Genomic DNA, 15,543 nt, shown 5'->3' with positions numbered 1-15,543 from the left:
TCATAAAAGAAAGAAATTAAGACCAGGGATGTAGAAGGGTGGTTAGTACTTAATATTTACTGTAGTTCCAACTCTGTCATCATGAGCCTCAAGACTGTGTAAAGCTTACTTCATATCATGAGGCTGCTCTGTAATCCAGTTCCCAATATAGTTAATTCTACATTCCCAGAGACAGATCATTCAGCATAAATTAGTTGATGTATATTGCAACAATAACATWATTGATATAATGTTAATTGTTTCTTTTTAATTTTGTGTGATTAAGTCTTAGGTTTAAGATATTAAATGACACTGTATGATTTTTCTCAATTTCACTTGAATAAAAAGGGAAAAATCTTATTTGTGATCTGCAAAGTATAATGCAAACGTATTTCTGAGTTTGCTGCATTTATGCCATTYATGTATTTAAACTTTTGAAGGCCTACAGAAATATCCACTTTTGATATTCAGGCTTTTAATTAGACAGTTTCAAGGTGTCCCTAAAAACCCATTTTATGAAATCATATATTAAAAAAGACTCATTTCAATRAAGTGATAAAGACCTGTATGCATTTCACAGTCATACAACCTTCAGAAGAAGACTAAGGTAAAGCTTCCTGTTAGTAAATGACAGACTTCAATGGTACTAGTAAAACATAACTATAAAGCAATTCCTGTTTTCCTAGTAAAAAGTATGTTTTACAATTCCAGGAAAAATACTCAGAACACAGAAGTCTAAACACAAGTGTCCATGTAGGGAAGTTGCAAACAGGCTCATAAAAACTAAAGAGGACTACTTACTTTTTGAAGCTTTACACATTCCTTGGCACAATGGCCACAATAAAGTAAGACTCCAGCTTTGTTGCTGTAAGCTCAAATGGGAATCTAGCATTCATTCTGTCATAGGCATTTTTACTGTTTCTGTYAGGTTTTGATCAGAAACAGGAAATATTTGAAAAGGAAACATTTCAGTTTCTTAAGTACTATGCTAGGATGCAATTATGCCCTGTACCTCTGAAATGTAGCCATTAAATTGTCAAAAAGGCAGTTAATCCACAGTAGTAGTACTTGGATTAGCCCAAGTAAGACTGTAAGATACCAGTGCTTAAAATTTTAAATCACAAAAGGAAGATGCCATTATAGATTATAGATTAAATAACATCTAAGCCTCATCTTCACACTACATTGAAGACTAAAATCCAAACAAACTCTTCAACATTCATACAAGGTTTTTTCAATGCAAGAGACTTYATAGACAAATAAAGTAAACTGGGGTTGTCAGAAGATCATTTCCTTTCCAGTATCCTAGCACAAATCAGTAATAAATGCAGTAATTCCCAACCCTTCTAACACCCTTAACATACAAAACTGAATCACATCATTTGAGCATCACTGTAGTTGGCTRACTTGTTACAAAGTGTCTTACAAATGTTTTACAAACATTTTAGACGAACACTGCTTCCAAAACCCCAGCATTTTAAATGACATTGTGTATGACACTTCCATTCTTGATTTCCGAAATCTTTAAAGGCATTTATTAGTCCTTTCATGTAAACAAAGATTTCTAGTTATATATATATGCACACAGAGTGGATCATAAACACACACACCCATCACATAGAACAGCCTCAATTTTCTCAGTGCTCTACTAACCATCAAAAAGCACTGCCTTCCTTCAAAAAAATCTACTAAAGTTGTTTCGTGCAGAAAAAATCAAGAAAGTGCTTGCTGAATAATAAGTGTTTGCAGATTTACTTTCCTACCAACACAAACACATTACAGCTCACAGCAGAATGGATTTACTCAACTCATGGGAGTTTTAGCCCCTTGCCTGCTAATCCAACCCCCTGGCCAGGTGCACACAGCTTTCTTCTTACAGCACAGCTACAGCACCTGAATTCCAGATTAAGCAAGAGGCCAAAGACCATGAACAGAGAATAACAAAGCAAAAAAACCAGTATTTTAAAGGATCACAATTTCTTATGCCTTCTGAGCTTGAGACCATATTTGTTCACATAGTTTTGGAGGCCAGCCCCATGATGGTCATGCTATCATGCACAAGTAATTTTTTCAAACAAATACAAGCTAAGCGCTACTAAGGTTTGAACGAAAAGGTGAAAACCTCGTGAGAAAAGGATAAAAGGAAAACTTCAAACATTTTCTMAGATGGGAAGCAACAATGAAACACACATACAAAATACATAAGTTGAAAAAAATTACAGGTTTTACAAGTGAGTATTAAAGCTCATGGAATCCCTACTGAACAAAAGATTAATGCATTAAGCAACACCCATACTAAGAATATGAAAGAAACTGGTACAACGCTCACACACTTTATATGATCATGTCTTCAAGCATTCATTTGGGCTCAGAAAAAGAAGTSACAGGAATGTGCAGGAGTAGGGAAAAAAAGCCACATGTTGGGGAGAATAAATGATCTGAGGTGACAAAATATKACACAAGAGTTCTGGACTCACCTTCCCATTTTACAGTACAGCAAGTATTCCTGAAGTGACTGAAAACAGTCAGGAACAGCTGAGCATATGAACAACACAAATGATATGTTCAGTCCAACCCACTGGGAACACATGTCCAAGCCCACTGAGCACACACCTAGAAAAAACATTTTCACTATTCCATCAGATCTGAGCTGCCACAGGTGAAAATTACATCAGGGTAGCCCAGCAAAGTGAGGCAAGCAAAGTAGGCAGTCTTCCAACTGATCTTGCAAATTTTAGGTTTAAGTATAGACATAATAAACATAACTAAGACACTGACAAAACTCAGAGAAGCAAAAAGGCCAGGAAGCAACAATAATGACCTCAACTACATCCCATAAAATTCTACATTCAAAAAAMCAGGATATGATTTTAAATACATTTAATAAATAACTTTATAGGTTAAGTAGTTGGAGAAACCAGAAGATACAAACCCTTTTTTGTTCTAATTAATTAAAATAAGATATTTGGGGTTGGACAAGTGGATCCAGCTCATATTTCCATCTCCAAAGACTGGGAGCAAGGCTTCTCACATAAGTGCTCTAAACAAATCAAAATGCAGGTTGTTACATGGAAAAGGGAGAGATTAAACAATAGAATATGAAGATTAGRAAAACACAACTTTCATTCTCCCAGGGGAAAGATTATCAGTTTAGCCACACAGGGATATAAAATCGGGTCTAAATCATTAAATTCATATGTGAATGAAAAAAAGTGGCTAATGCCAAGGTGCCAAAATCTGTTGATAATTCTGTGTTATTCAGGAAAAACACAACAAAAAACTCAAGCAAAACCTGTGAAGGATTAATGACTAATTAAGTGATAAAGGGCCAGATGAAATGCAGCAAACCATGAAGGCATTTTATCATTGCACACATAGGGATAAGCTCTGAACTATTATCACGCAGTGTAACACCCTGGAGTTGTAGTAGTGTTTTATGAAAAACACAGCTCAATGCTAATAAGACACTATTATCAAAGCTTTATAACCTGGGGAAGAAACTGAGGAGAATGAAATGGAGAAGGTAAGCAGARAGACCATCCAATGTCTTTCCAAATACAAAAACTAAAGGGCACGAACARATTAAAACTATTTGGCCTATGCTAAACATTTATACTAGTTGAAAAAGGTTTTTAAAAAATTTTAGGCTGAAAGTAGCTAAAAAAACATTCTGAATAAAATAAGGACAACATTAGCACTGCCTTTAGAAAAAGCCCCCTGGCCTAACAGGTGTGCTGTAAATAATAGTRTAAAGGATTCTCATGAGAAAGGTAACAAGAACCTTGAACTTGAAAAAGCCTCTCACAAATCTCTAGTGTGAACACTGAGTATTGACAGCAACTTCTGTGAGCCTTCACAAAGTGAACACACCCATGGGAGTTCCGGTATAAGAAAAAGCTGGATGGCATCCAGAGGAAGGAAAACTGCACTTCATATTTTCATTAGCTTTATTCCAAAAGCCCACTGCCTAAGTTAAATGGTTTTCTACTTATAAGAAGTCACAGGATGTCAGGCATCTCCCTCAGTGTCATGCTATTAACTGACAAGAGTAACTGAGACATTTGATAGAGTAGCGTGGAACAAGATTTCATCCCCAGGCATTTCCACCAGCTAAATTACTGGGGTGGGAGCAGGGAGTGAAGAATGTCTTCTTTGACATTAGMTCTTCTCCCACATATGAACAAATTCTCTGTATACCATGAAGAGCACTCATGTCTGAACTGAACTTTGTCATATTGCACAGCACTGTACTTATTTGGAGCTTCAGGCATACATCACTTTACTGCTTTAACAAGAAGGTTTTATTGTAATTGATTCTGAAAGGGACTAATGTCTGAATTACAAGGAAAATTACTTGCTTCTACTGTGAGAGGATACTAGTATGAATAAACTATGTTCTCTGCTCAACTTCCCTCCTCCCACCATGCTCCACAAGGTAAGATGAACAAATGAAYGTGTAGGTGGAGACTGACATGGCACAGAAAAGACAGATACAGAATTATTTGTATTTGAAAAAGCCTCTTCTATGCCTTTCATTGTGACAAACTTGAAGTTGGATTTTTACTTAATCCTTTTTTATGTCTAGGGATTTCCATAAAAATATGCCTCTGAAGTCCAAYATACAAAGCTTATCCCATTTTTGGTATTAATAAAAGTGACTAAGTAGTACTTGCATACAGGGTSTAACTGTTCTACAATTCAGTTTAGAATCACAAATGCACTCTGTGCTGTAAGATTCATCATTAAAAAAATTAAAATGCAGCTATACATCCAGCATTGGATGAGACTGAAAAAGAAATAGCCAGTAACAGGTCAAAAACTGACCTGCCATGACTCCTGTGCCAAAAGAATTTAGGGTGATACACCACAGGACACACATCAGCTTAACCGTTATCATAAATATCTACAATCAGCTTGCTGAAAGCAAGTCAGTTTTTAATATTAAGTTTTCATCCTCARTTTGCATTTAAGGGTGCTGAAATGTGTTCTGTTCCCTAAATTTCAATGCCTGCAGTAGAAATAACCCAAAGTGAACTAAAGGTATCATTTGGTTTCCTACAAACCAAGCTGCTAAAGACAACCGACCTGCAAAACTCTATATTTGTGGACTACTTTGAGGCACTGGCCTCTTTCAGCTCTGCATGACTGGACAGGATTCTCAGACAACTGCTGAAAGGGAATTCTTCTGTACCTCAGCTTTCATCAGTCTTGTTCTCTATTTATCTAGTATTTACCTTTGCTGTAGTATAGTCAGAAAATTTTACAGCTTCTCATGAAGTCAGGAGAGGTCTYACTGCATAATTCAAAACTATTATAGGATTGTATTATAATCATATGGTCTAGCTGTGCTATTTAAAGAAACAAAAAACAAAAAACAACAAAACCCAAACCCCCAAAGCATGACTGAATTATCAGGAATAACACCCAGCTGCAAACATGAAGCAGTTAATTTATGTTAGAAGAGTGAATGAATTTGCTTTAACAATTTTCACAAATTAAAAATACCAGCTATAGAAAATCCTTTAATGGTTAATTTCCACTAATAGCTCATTTGCTAGTATGAAGAAAATTTTGTAATATTGGGTAGGAAGCAGGCAACAAGAATRCATGCACATACAAAGTAAATAATGGAAGCACATTTGCTTATCCGTATCCTGCTCATGGATATCAACCAAAAGAGGTAGAGCAACACTTTTGTGCAGAATCTGCCTAGAAAGTATTTCTTTTGGAGTAACATCCTATATAATACCTCCAGTYCCTTTTGGAAGTGCATGGTGATAATGTATGATATAATTCTGAAACAGTGTTACCCAGGATTTTATGCAGGAAAAAGGTCTTTCTGTAAGTTAATAAAAAATCAAACAAATTCAAGAATTTCAGGGAACAGCATACAACTTATGACAGATTTTATTTTCAATATGAAACAAGATTTCTAGAATCTCAGAGACCCTTAGAAGTATAGACATACACAATTAAAGACAAAATAAAAATAATTTCTTTTGTTAGAGGATGCTTTTAGACGATGCTGTGACGTTATCTCCAAAGTGAAAGACATTAGATCTTTTTCATTCATCCACAAGTAGAATATGGTAGTAGTTCATTATCAATGTACTTTTAGAAAAAGTTGATCTGTACATTTTATAACAATAAATGCAGGTTCTAACAGCTTTTTGGTGTCACTTGATTGTACTGTTGAGCTCTCAGTGTTCAACAGAGCCAGTCTGAGTCTCTAGAGAAATCCTCCTCCTCACTTTCCACAAGTTCCTAAAGTTCAATGGTGCTGTGTGCAGTAACTATGTAGGAGTAAAGTTTCTGGAAAGACTACATTCCACTTAAAAGCTGGCATCAAGCATCATGTCATAAACATGATTTGTACATATCAAATACAATGACACAGAAAAATTGACTAGAGAAGAAGAAATACTTTGCACAACAAAMACCAACAATTTGAAAAAAGGTTATATTAACATTAGATGCTTAGCTGCTTGTGTATAAGTGCTGAATCCTTTCATCCATTCAGAAGCCTCCTGAATTCTTAACTRCAGAGTTAAGAGCTTGGTACAATTAAGAGTACATTGCATGTTTTTCTTTTATTCCCTTTAACCTCCATGGTCAGATCTTACGATGGTCCTACTTGTCCCAAGAGCAATTTGGATTTCTTACACTAGCACACTTTGGCAYGCATTCTATTTTAAAAGGTGATAACAGGGATGGGAGACAAGGGAATAACATTTGTTTACAGAGCTGTTCAAGTCCAGGACCCAATTCTGCTTTCTCCGGGAGGAGCAATGCATTTGYAGATATGGTAATAGTCTTAGTCACACCACAATTGCAAGTCATCAAGTAACATTACATTGAAATGAGAATAACTTCTGCACCCCCACAAAATAAAGGTAAATTGTCAGGAGAGCAATAAAAAAAAAGCATGTAGGTGGAAGTCTAAGAGTGATATTATAGACTATAAATTCTGAAATTCTAAAAGTGAAGGGAAAGCTATTCTTAAAAGCTGGATTTTTCTAGCATAGCTATTATTGTACAATGATCTTTTAAAGTCATTAAAATAATTTTACACATAACTAATGAGCCAGTTCTGCTGCTTCTTCTATGCAGGCACCTCTGATTGAATCCTTTATGGATAAGCTGCGATAAATCTAACATAAATCTGCAGTTCCAAAACTGCAGAATTAAAAATAAATTAGAATTTTGTCATTTTTTAGTTGATAGTCATCAATATTAACCCTTTCCACCAAAAAAAGGAGAAAGTAATGAAATGCAATGTGAGAAGTTAAGATCATAGAGCTCACCAAGCCTACATATTTTTGTCGTGCAGACGGAAAATTATCATAACAACCTGCACAATGCACATGGAATTTCAGCAATTCTGCAGTTTGAGTACTTCACCACACTGACACTCCAGCAGTTCATTCACTGCCAAAACAGAAGAGCCCATAAAAAAGGCCCATTCCAATCATTTTGCAAATCCACAATGTCTTTAGTAAGCACTTCCAATAATTAACTTTTCAAATGATTAGCCCTACTTCCCAGTTTACTGTTTCCAGTTTCACCTTCTAACTTCCACAGTGAAGTGAGGCTGCTGCTGCTGCAAGAGGCCCTCCAGCACCGTAACAGCTCCAAATCTGTCCTTGTTACTGTACTGTAACACGGATTTGTTTGCACAGTGAAGACATGCACTGGATCCTTTTTGAAGGAAACTGGAAAGATTCCAACCACTAGATTAAATTTTTTAATTTTTTAAAAAGGAGCGTTGAGTCCTTCACATCAAAGAATTTATAGGGCCACTCCCATTTCACTACACAATTTATTAATGTGAATGTAGCTCKTCCCTTCCCATCTTCCTTTCTTCCAGTCCTGGGACTCTGCTAGGAATTTTGTTATCATAAACAGATTAGGAAATTGATCCACCTGGAAAATAATGGATGAAGACTGACTAGGGTACTTTTCATAATCTGGTTTGTCATGTGAATGTAAAAATTGCTAGCAATAACAATATCTTTGTTATCAGCCAGAAAACCCCATTCATGCATTTCAAATGGTGGAGGAGGGAAAGATGGAGAATGTTTCCTCAAATAAATGGGTGTTCAATCTTCCTCCCATAGATGGTAAAAACACCAGTATGGTACTGACAATAGCAGCAGACACCAAAAAGCCCATTTCCATTGTTCTACACCAACAGTGATGATGTCCCAAAATTTTATTAGAAAATACAGTCATTAACTTTTTTTTGGACAGAATCCTTTCTCTCCTCCAGCAATGCCTGGCAAATGAGCTTTCCAGAAGCCTGGGTATTTAAAGGTAAAGTTTGAAGGGGCATTAATACACTGACAGATAAATTGTTRAGTAATTTTAATACTTCAAGGCATAATTCTCCCCTTCAAATAATCAAAGGTTTTCCTGAGATTTCTTCAAGCTTTGCACAAACATTTCACTTTGCCTCAAGAGTTAGTTTGTRATAGCTAACTGCCAAAAACTAAAGACACAGAAGTGCTAAAACAGAGCTTTCAAACAAAGGTTCTTTGTAACCTTAAGTGGAAGAGGCTAACACTTGGAAAATATTTGTAAATTAGACAGGTTCCCTAATTTTTAGCTATCATTTAGCAACGCCTTGGAGACACACTGTTGTAAATTRYYGCAATGTGTTGYAAACTGTTTAAAATACTTCTTTTRCTATTTATAAATKTGAAATCAGTCAGTCAATAATTCTCTTAACTAGATAYACAAAAAAGCCTCATAACCTAAGTACACACAGAACTCTGTCTATCTAYAAAATATAAGAAATTGATTTCTGTCTGCAAAGCTCTCTGTACAAGCTCTTTCCTATGTGCTCTCAATTACAGAGCAAAAGATTACAGCAAAACCATGAACAAAAAACCCAACTAGTTCCTTAACCAAASAGACTTTCCTTCAAGCACTGCAACTGAGCTTTGCAATTCCTCCTTTTCAACCTTTTTTATTAGCGAATGTGCATGAATAATAGCACATTTTATTAGCAAATGTAATAAACCAGAATCTGTTTCATGCACATGAGAAAAAGTACCATCTTCAAACTGCCCCCAGTTTCTCTAGTATCCTAGCACGACCTCTTTTACCTSCTGAATGGCAGTCAGTCAATTTTTRCAAAAGATACTTTACATGCTTGAACATACTTAACCATTATAAGAAATGGTAACTCTTCCAGATAACTTGTAGCACAATAAATGTTCACCTGGGGTGGGAGTCATTCAGTTCAAGTTACCACTGTGGCTGAATTCATGCAGTTACTTGAATCCACACATCACAGGCAAGTATCTGATCACCATTGTATTGTGAAGTTTCTCTCAACTCTGTTTTCCTTTCATCTGAATAAAAAGTAAAACATCCTCTGGGACACAGAACCCTTACTTTCTAGCTCAGCAATACAGAGTACTTATGTGGACTGGATTCARGCATCTCTTTCAAAAAACATTAAGAGCAGTGCTACAGATACTTGCATGCTAAGTCACCACACAATGTTTTTTCCTAGCTCTGCTCTGTGTACAAGTGGGGCAAATTGTTTCACTAGCAAGAACGATGGTTTTAAGCCTACTTGGAGAATTTGGTGTTGGGAGCCCCGGAGCTCTCAGCTGAGCTCTGTCTTCTCACATTGCTTTAGAGCTGTATCTGAAGGAAGGAGATTCTACAGAATGGATGAAACACAGAAACCAGAAAGGGGTTTGTAGCACCTGAACAGAAACTGAGGGGCCTGTGCACCTGAGAGGCATAAAAGTGTCTTGGGAGATAAGAGTCTCAGTCTGTTTCAACAGACTTCACTAGCAAGCARACATGGGTCTTCCCTGCTATACATAAACTCTCCTGTAATTTGCTTACATGGATACTGATSATTCAACGGCTTTAAAATTTCAGGAGCTCTAATTAGAAGTGTATATGCTTTGCTCACTAATAAGCTCCTTGTCCATGAATGTCCTTCAAAGAGTAACAATTCTTTTTCTCATTTAATTTTAAATGTAAAAGCTGATGTATTGATATTCATTCCATTCCTACATACATAAAACCCAAAAACGTACATAAGCAGAATGCAAGACTTTTGGGTAGAAATAGGAACATCCCCTTTTTCTTTTCTAATACAACAAAACCAGTACCTAGCAAATGATCCTAATGATTGAATTTTTTTTAGTAAATCCTGATTTCATTTGATCAATAAATCCCAAAGCACTGTTACCTCCCATTGTGAAAGAAATTACACAAGGAATGACACAAACACTATCTAATGATACATTAGCAGAATACAGACTGAAAAACTGCTAAGAAAAAAATGGCAGTATGAGAGTTTGATCCAAAGGAAATACCTGTGCAGCTGAGAATATGTGCATGCTTAAGTGCTTTACTGAGTCAGAGCCAAAGCATTCATTAAATTGCTGATTATACTACAAGATATGGATAATGCTGCAGGAATAAATGATGWGATGTGCGCTTCCAGGAAACAAATTACTTAACATTCACTTTGACGCTACAGCCTTAAACACAGTGTATATAAATAAAAACTGGAAGAAAAAGCACAGATCAGAAATACAGATACGCTGGCAAGACTATTACAATAATTAGTAAAATGGTTGWGKTTGGAAGGGACCTCTGGAGGTCACYKGTGCCAATCTCTCTGCTCATGCAGGTCCACCTAARTTGGCTGCCCAGGACCGTGTCCAGATAGTTTTTGACTATCGCAAAGGATGGAGACTCCAAGACCTCTCTGGATAACCTGTGCCAGTGCTCAGTCACTCTTACAGGAAAAAAAAAAGGAAGTGTTTACTGATGTTCAGGAGGGAGCCTCCTGTTTGTGCCAGCTGCCACTGGTCCTTTTGTTGGGGACTATTGGAAAGATCCTGGCTCCATCTTTTTTGCACTCTACCTTCTGTTATTTAGGCACATTGATAGGGGGAGCCTTCTCTCCCCCAGGCTGAATATCTGCAGTTCTCTCAGCTGATTCCTACAGGAGAGATGCTGCAGCCCATTCATCATCTCTGTGGCCCTTTGYTGAACTCTCTCCAYRTATTCTCTCTTGCACTGGGAAACCCAGAACTGGATGCAGCACTCYTGTGCTGACAGGAGGGGAGRKATCTCYCTYCACCTGTTGGGCAATGCTTCAACTACTGCAGCCCAGGATACCAGTGACCTTCTGTGGGGAAGGGCACATGGGTGTGTGGTAGATAGTCCTGAGGTGAAACTGCCTTTCCAGATAATTGAGATGTACACTGCACCTTTCCCCTTCTCAAACAGAAATCAACACCAATTTATTGAAAAGTATATAAACTTAGATTTGTAATAGAAGTAATTTGATTTTGAGCAAGATACTTAAGTCATCCTATAAGAGGAACGTTCTACACATTTAGTAAAATTGAGACAGTTTTCTGTACATCAGTGAGCCGGTCTTTTCTGTCCTGCTCTACATCACTCYGAGTTAGTTACGATCCCAGTGACTATTCAACATTACCTGACTTCTTAATCTTCCAAGAAAGAAGTCAGAGTAGCCCTTCCCAGAACATCTGGTCTACACCATATTCCTTTTCATACAACCAAACCACAATATGCCAGGGTTGAGAGTCCAAATCCTTCACTTTTTCTGGACCTATCAGCAATTTGATTGATTGTTACTTATTGGTAAAGACTCCAATGATTCCATGGAATACCTTCTCTGTCACTTCATATATTTTGAACATTTCTGAAGTGCCAATTTTCCGTGTGAGATATAACTTTCTTTTGTATTTGTTTTCATATGTACATCTTTGAATTTCCGAATCACACTGCTTTCTAAAGTCCTACTAAAATCCCCATTTTTAACTTCTGATGACCAGYGCCACAGTGGGTGGAAGAAAAACTCTCCACTTCCTTTCTTTTAAGAAGGTTTTCAGTTCTAGAAACTGTTAGCACTGTGACAAATGGCATATCTCTGAAAAAACCCATTGAAGATATTGTCTATCTAAATCCACTAAAATCCTGGTTGTTAGAGACTTCAGCAAGACACAATGGCAATGGTAGCTCATTCTGCTGCACWAAATATTTGCATRTATTAAGAARKGCTCCAACAGTTTGAATTAGATGCAAAGTTTGAATTAGATGCAAACAGATTTGCTGACACAGCCATAATACTGGCCTAAACTATGTGCAGGCTCAGTTGTATGTACCACATAGMTATTCACACATTTAATAATTTTAAACTCTTGGACAGCCTTATTGCCTTCAATAGACTGACACATATTTGGGAGTAAAAGGGTCACAATATTAAAGAAATTTTAAAGAGTTAAAAAGCAGCAGTTTTGCTAGACCTTCAGCACAAGACCATCTTGCACAAGTCTTAAATTACAAACTGAATTAAAACTGGAACTCAGCAGGTGAATACAGGAACCAAGTATTTTTTGTTTGACATTTCACACAAGACATTTCTCTCATCCTATCAATTTCCACAGTCTCTAGAACTCAATGGTTGCACAACAAGTAGGGGAAAAAACCCTGTCATTCTGCCTTTCATGGTATAACACAACTGTAAATCCAAACCCTTATCTTACTGCTAATATTAACTTCAATTCTGGCTTCACGTATGATCTCAGTCTACATTACAGAAGTGTCTGTGCACCCACATTAGAATTCGTATTAAACTATAGTTAGCAGGTGTTCCACCCAAATAAAGAAATGAAACTGAAACATTATKATGCTAAATTTAATTAATTCTCCCTGATAATTTTTCAAACAAACTTCTTTCCTACTGCTTTGTAAAAATCTGAAAAATCTGACAGAAAATCTTGAAAATTTACACAAAGAAAGCCACAGTAGAGAAGACTCTTCCACAACAACAGGTTAAAAGAAATTGAAGAAATTTTCCTAAAGCCTTTAAACAGAGTTTAAAATACGTATACACACAATCTCCCAATGTTTCACATAAGCAGATTTTGCATAACAACTGCTTTCATACTTACCCTTTTTTTCTGCTTTCTCCCTGCTACGGGAGTAGCCAGGAACTGAAGAAGTTGCAGAATCTGCTGAAGATGGTCCAGATCTCTGATTGTTCGCACTGTGGTTCACAGGAGCAGCATTTAGCTGGGACCTTCCAAGATGCTGCTGGGGGTGAGAYGGACTTGAGGTGGGATCAGGATCCGAATTCATTTTAGCTGCTAAAGAGGAAAACAGTAGTTATCAGACAGCAGGGTTACAATGTAAAATTGAATAAAAAATTGAAATCTGAATGTGTTCATATAATCAGAAAAGGGCAAGAAGGCTGATAGCAATTTCAAGTTTTATTTACGCATTCTTCAATAATTCCAAGCACAAGCAGCTATTRTTGACTAAGTCTGACCATATATACAGCATTGTGCCAGAATAGTGGCTGCTTTTTTTCCTAATCATAACTRGTTTCAAAGTGTAAATTATGCTAAAATGAATTAATGAATCCTRTAAATGCTGCGTATTAATTTCTTCTTTAAAGAAGAATTTTTATGCTAAAAATAAAGACTGGCCCCTAACTTTTTAAGGATATAATAATTTTTATAATATTTTTATGGATGTAATAATAGAAAAAATTCATATCAAAGGCCTGGTTAACTGTCATCACCTAATCAGGAGACAGACAATAATGATAAGAAAGCAAAGGAGGAGATGTAARACTCTGCATGGGAAATTGGAGGAGGGACACCACCAAGGATGCTGTTTTTAGACCTTACCAACTGAAAAGCCCACGATTCAAAATAAGGTTACCTTAAATACCTGTATATCCTGCTTTTAAAAATGTTACTCATATCCCTCTCATAGTGTGACAGGGAGAGAAAGGCCTTTTAACTGTAAGCCCTCCCCAAAAGAATGAGGGATCTCCGCTTTGTAGTGAAAAGTTCCCTAAAAAASTAAACTTGCATAAAAATGCTTACTRAAAGTTTAGCTTTTACAAGACAGAAGAAGCAAGGTATGCATATACTATCACAGCATAACACATAGTAGCTCTTGCTGCTTGAGAGCAACTTCCCTGAAGTTCAGCAATTTGCAAGGAGCATTGTAGAAGGTACCTGGYCATAAATATTTTTAAATTCTGTATAAATACYGAATTAATTAATTAAATATCGAGCTGCAGATGTCCTTGTGAAAGTAGTGTAGCCAAAACCAAGATGCCACTTAACCAACTTTTTCCCCTTAATGGACACTMAAATCACGACAGGGTGCTGAAAGTGCTAGCAATGTCACCATTGCCAAACATATTACTTGCATTTTGACAATTTAGCTGCTGAAATTAAACTTCTCTAAACCATAAAATATTTTACTGATACAAGTAAACAAGTAAATGCGTTTCTATATTATGTTTCTACAGCAAGTTATAAATAAACCAACACAGTTCAGTTCAACCATCAAACATTCCTCGGAAAACACAGAGATTAAAATACCTTCCCGGTAAACCAGCATGAGTATTTTTAACCATTATACAATCACAAAAGTTACTGTGCCTCCAGTTTTAAACTTGACCTTAACGCTTTGTACAGGGCAGMGAGCGCAGCCAGGCCGCGCCCGGCGAGGGATGCGCTGCACGGACGGGTCCGGCTCCTTCCAGAACGGGCTGCACCAGCGCCTCTCCAGCACAGCCATGAGCAGGGGCTCACCTCACTGTCTGCCAGCTCGCAAAAACACTCCCGTCCCAAAAGYCACTCTGCGCTTTTCCTACAAAGGGCACCACCAACTTTTCCTGCGGGYTGTTGACAAGCCAGCGGGCGGTGACTCCGCACCCACCGCCGCCAGCCGCTCCCAGTCAGGAGCGCCGGAGTTTGCTCGGCCCCGCTCTCCGCGAGGTCCGGGAGCGCCCGGGCGGCCCTGTCACTCCGGCAGGCCGGGAAGCCCCGGCGTGGGGCGGGAGGGGGCCGGCAGCTCGGGCCGTCCTGCGCGGGGTCCCGCCCCAGACGCTCACCGAGCCCGGCCGGGCGAAATCAGCGGCGCACCCGCGATGAGGAATCTCCCCGCGGCTCCGCAGGCGGCCGGACGCCGAGTGGGGCTCCGCCGGGAGCCCGCAGCTCTGGGGGGCGGCCCCGGCCCGCCCATCGGCCGCTGCCCCCTCCCCTCCCCTCTCCGCCGCCACTCACCGCCCTCCGCTCTCGGGGAGGGCTCYGGCGAGGCTCCGCCGGGGCCGGGCGGGGCCGGCAGCAGGAGGCGGAGGCCGCACTCGGGGCCGAGCGAGCGGAGGGGCGGGCAGCGGGAGGATGGCGGTACCGGGGGTTGTTACCATGTGCCTCCGCACCCCGCTCAGTGCAGCGGGCGGGGAATGGCCGCCCACCCATGGGGGATGAGGGGATGCGGGGATGCGGGCACGGAGCGGCCGGGCGGGCTCGGGCAGCTCCAAAATGGCGGTGCCGGTGAGGCGGGAGAGGCGGCGGCTCCGGGTGCGGGTGCGGCCCTGGCCCTGCCCCAGCGCTGTCGGTGCGAGCGARCCCGGCACTGCCCCGCACCTTCCCCCCATCGCAGCATTCCCGGTACAGAGCAACAGGAGCGAGGCAATGGGTAAACGGGCGGTAACCGAGTAACTGATTTTTTCTAAATGCCCTCTAAGTT

General features: G+C 39.0%; 1 protein-coding gene across 7 annotated transcripts in view; it reads right to left on the bottom strand.

Moving 5' to 3' along the window:
• The window catches only part of WFS1 (wolframin ER transmembrane glycoprotein), a 32,376-nt gene extending 17,279 nt beyond the window's left edge, over positions 1-15,097 (bottom strand). Inside the window, exons 1-2 of one of the 7 annotated variants that reach the window (XM_057365242.1) lie at positions 15,078-15,097; positions 12,942-13,136 (exon numbers count right to left, since the gene is read on the bottom strand). In XM_057365242.1, coding sequence (XP_057221225.1) covers positions 12,942-13,128 — 187 coding nt within the window. In that variant the 5' untranslated portion in view covers positions 13,129-13,136; positions 15,078-15,097. The other 6 variants (XM_057365235.1, XM_057365240.1, XM_057365237.1 and 3 more) reach the window with 6 other exon arrangements.
• Between the last annotated feature and the right edge of the window lie 446 nt (positions 15,098-15,543).

The sequence above is a fragment of the Malurus melanocephalus genome, unplaced genomic scaffold (genome assembly GCF_030028575.1).
Source record: "Malurus melanocephalus ecotype Western Australia unplaced genomic scaffold, MMel_1.1 scaffold_50, whole genome shotgun sequence".
Lineage (NCBI taxonomy): Eukaryota > Metazoa > Chordata > Aves > Passeriformes > Maluridae > Malurus > Malurus melanocephalus.
This window is presented reverse-complemented; position numbering and strand designations above follow the sequence as displayed.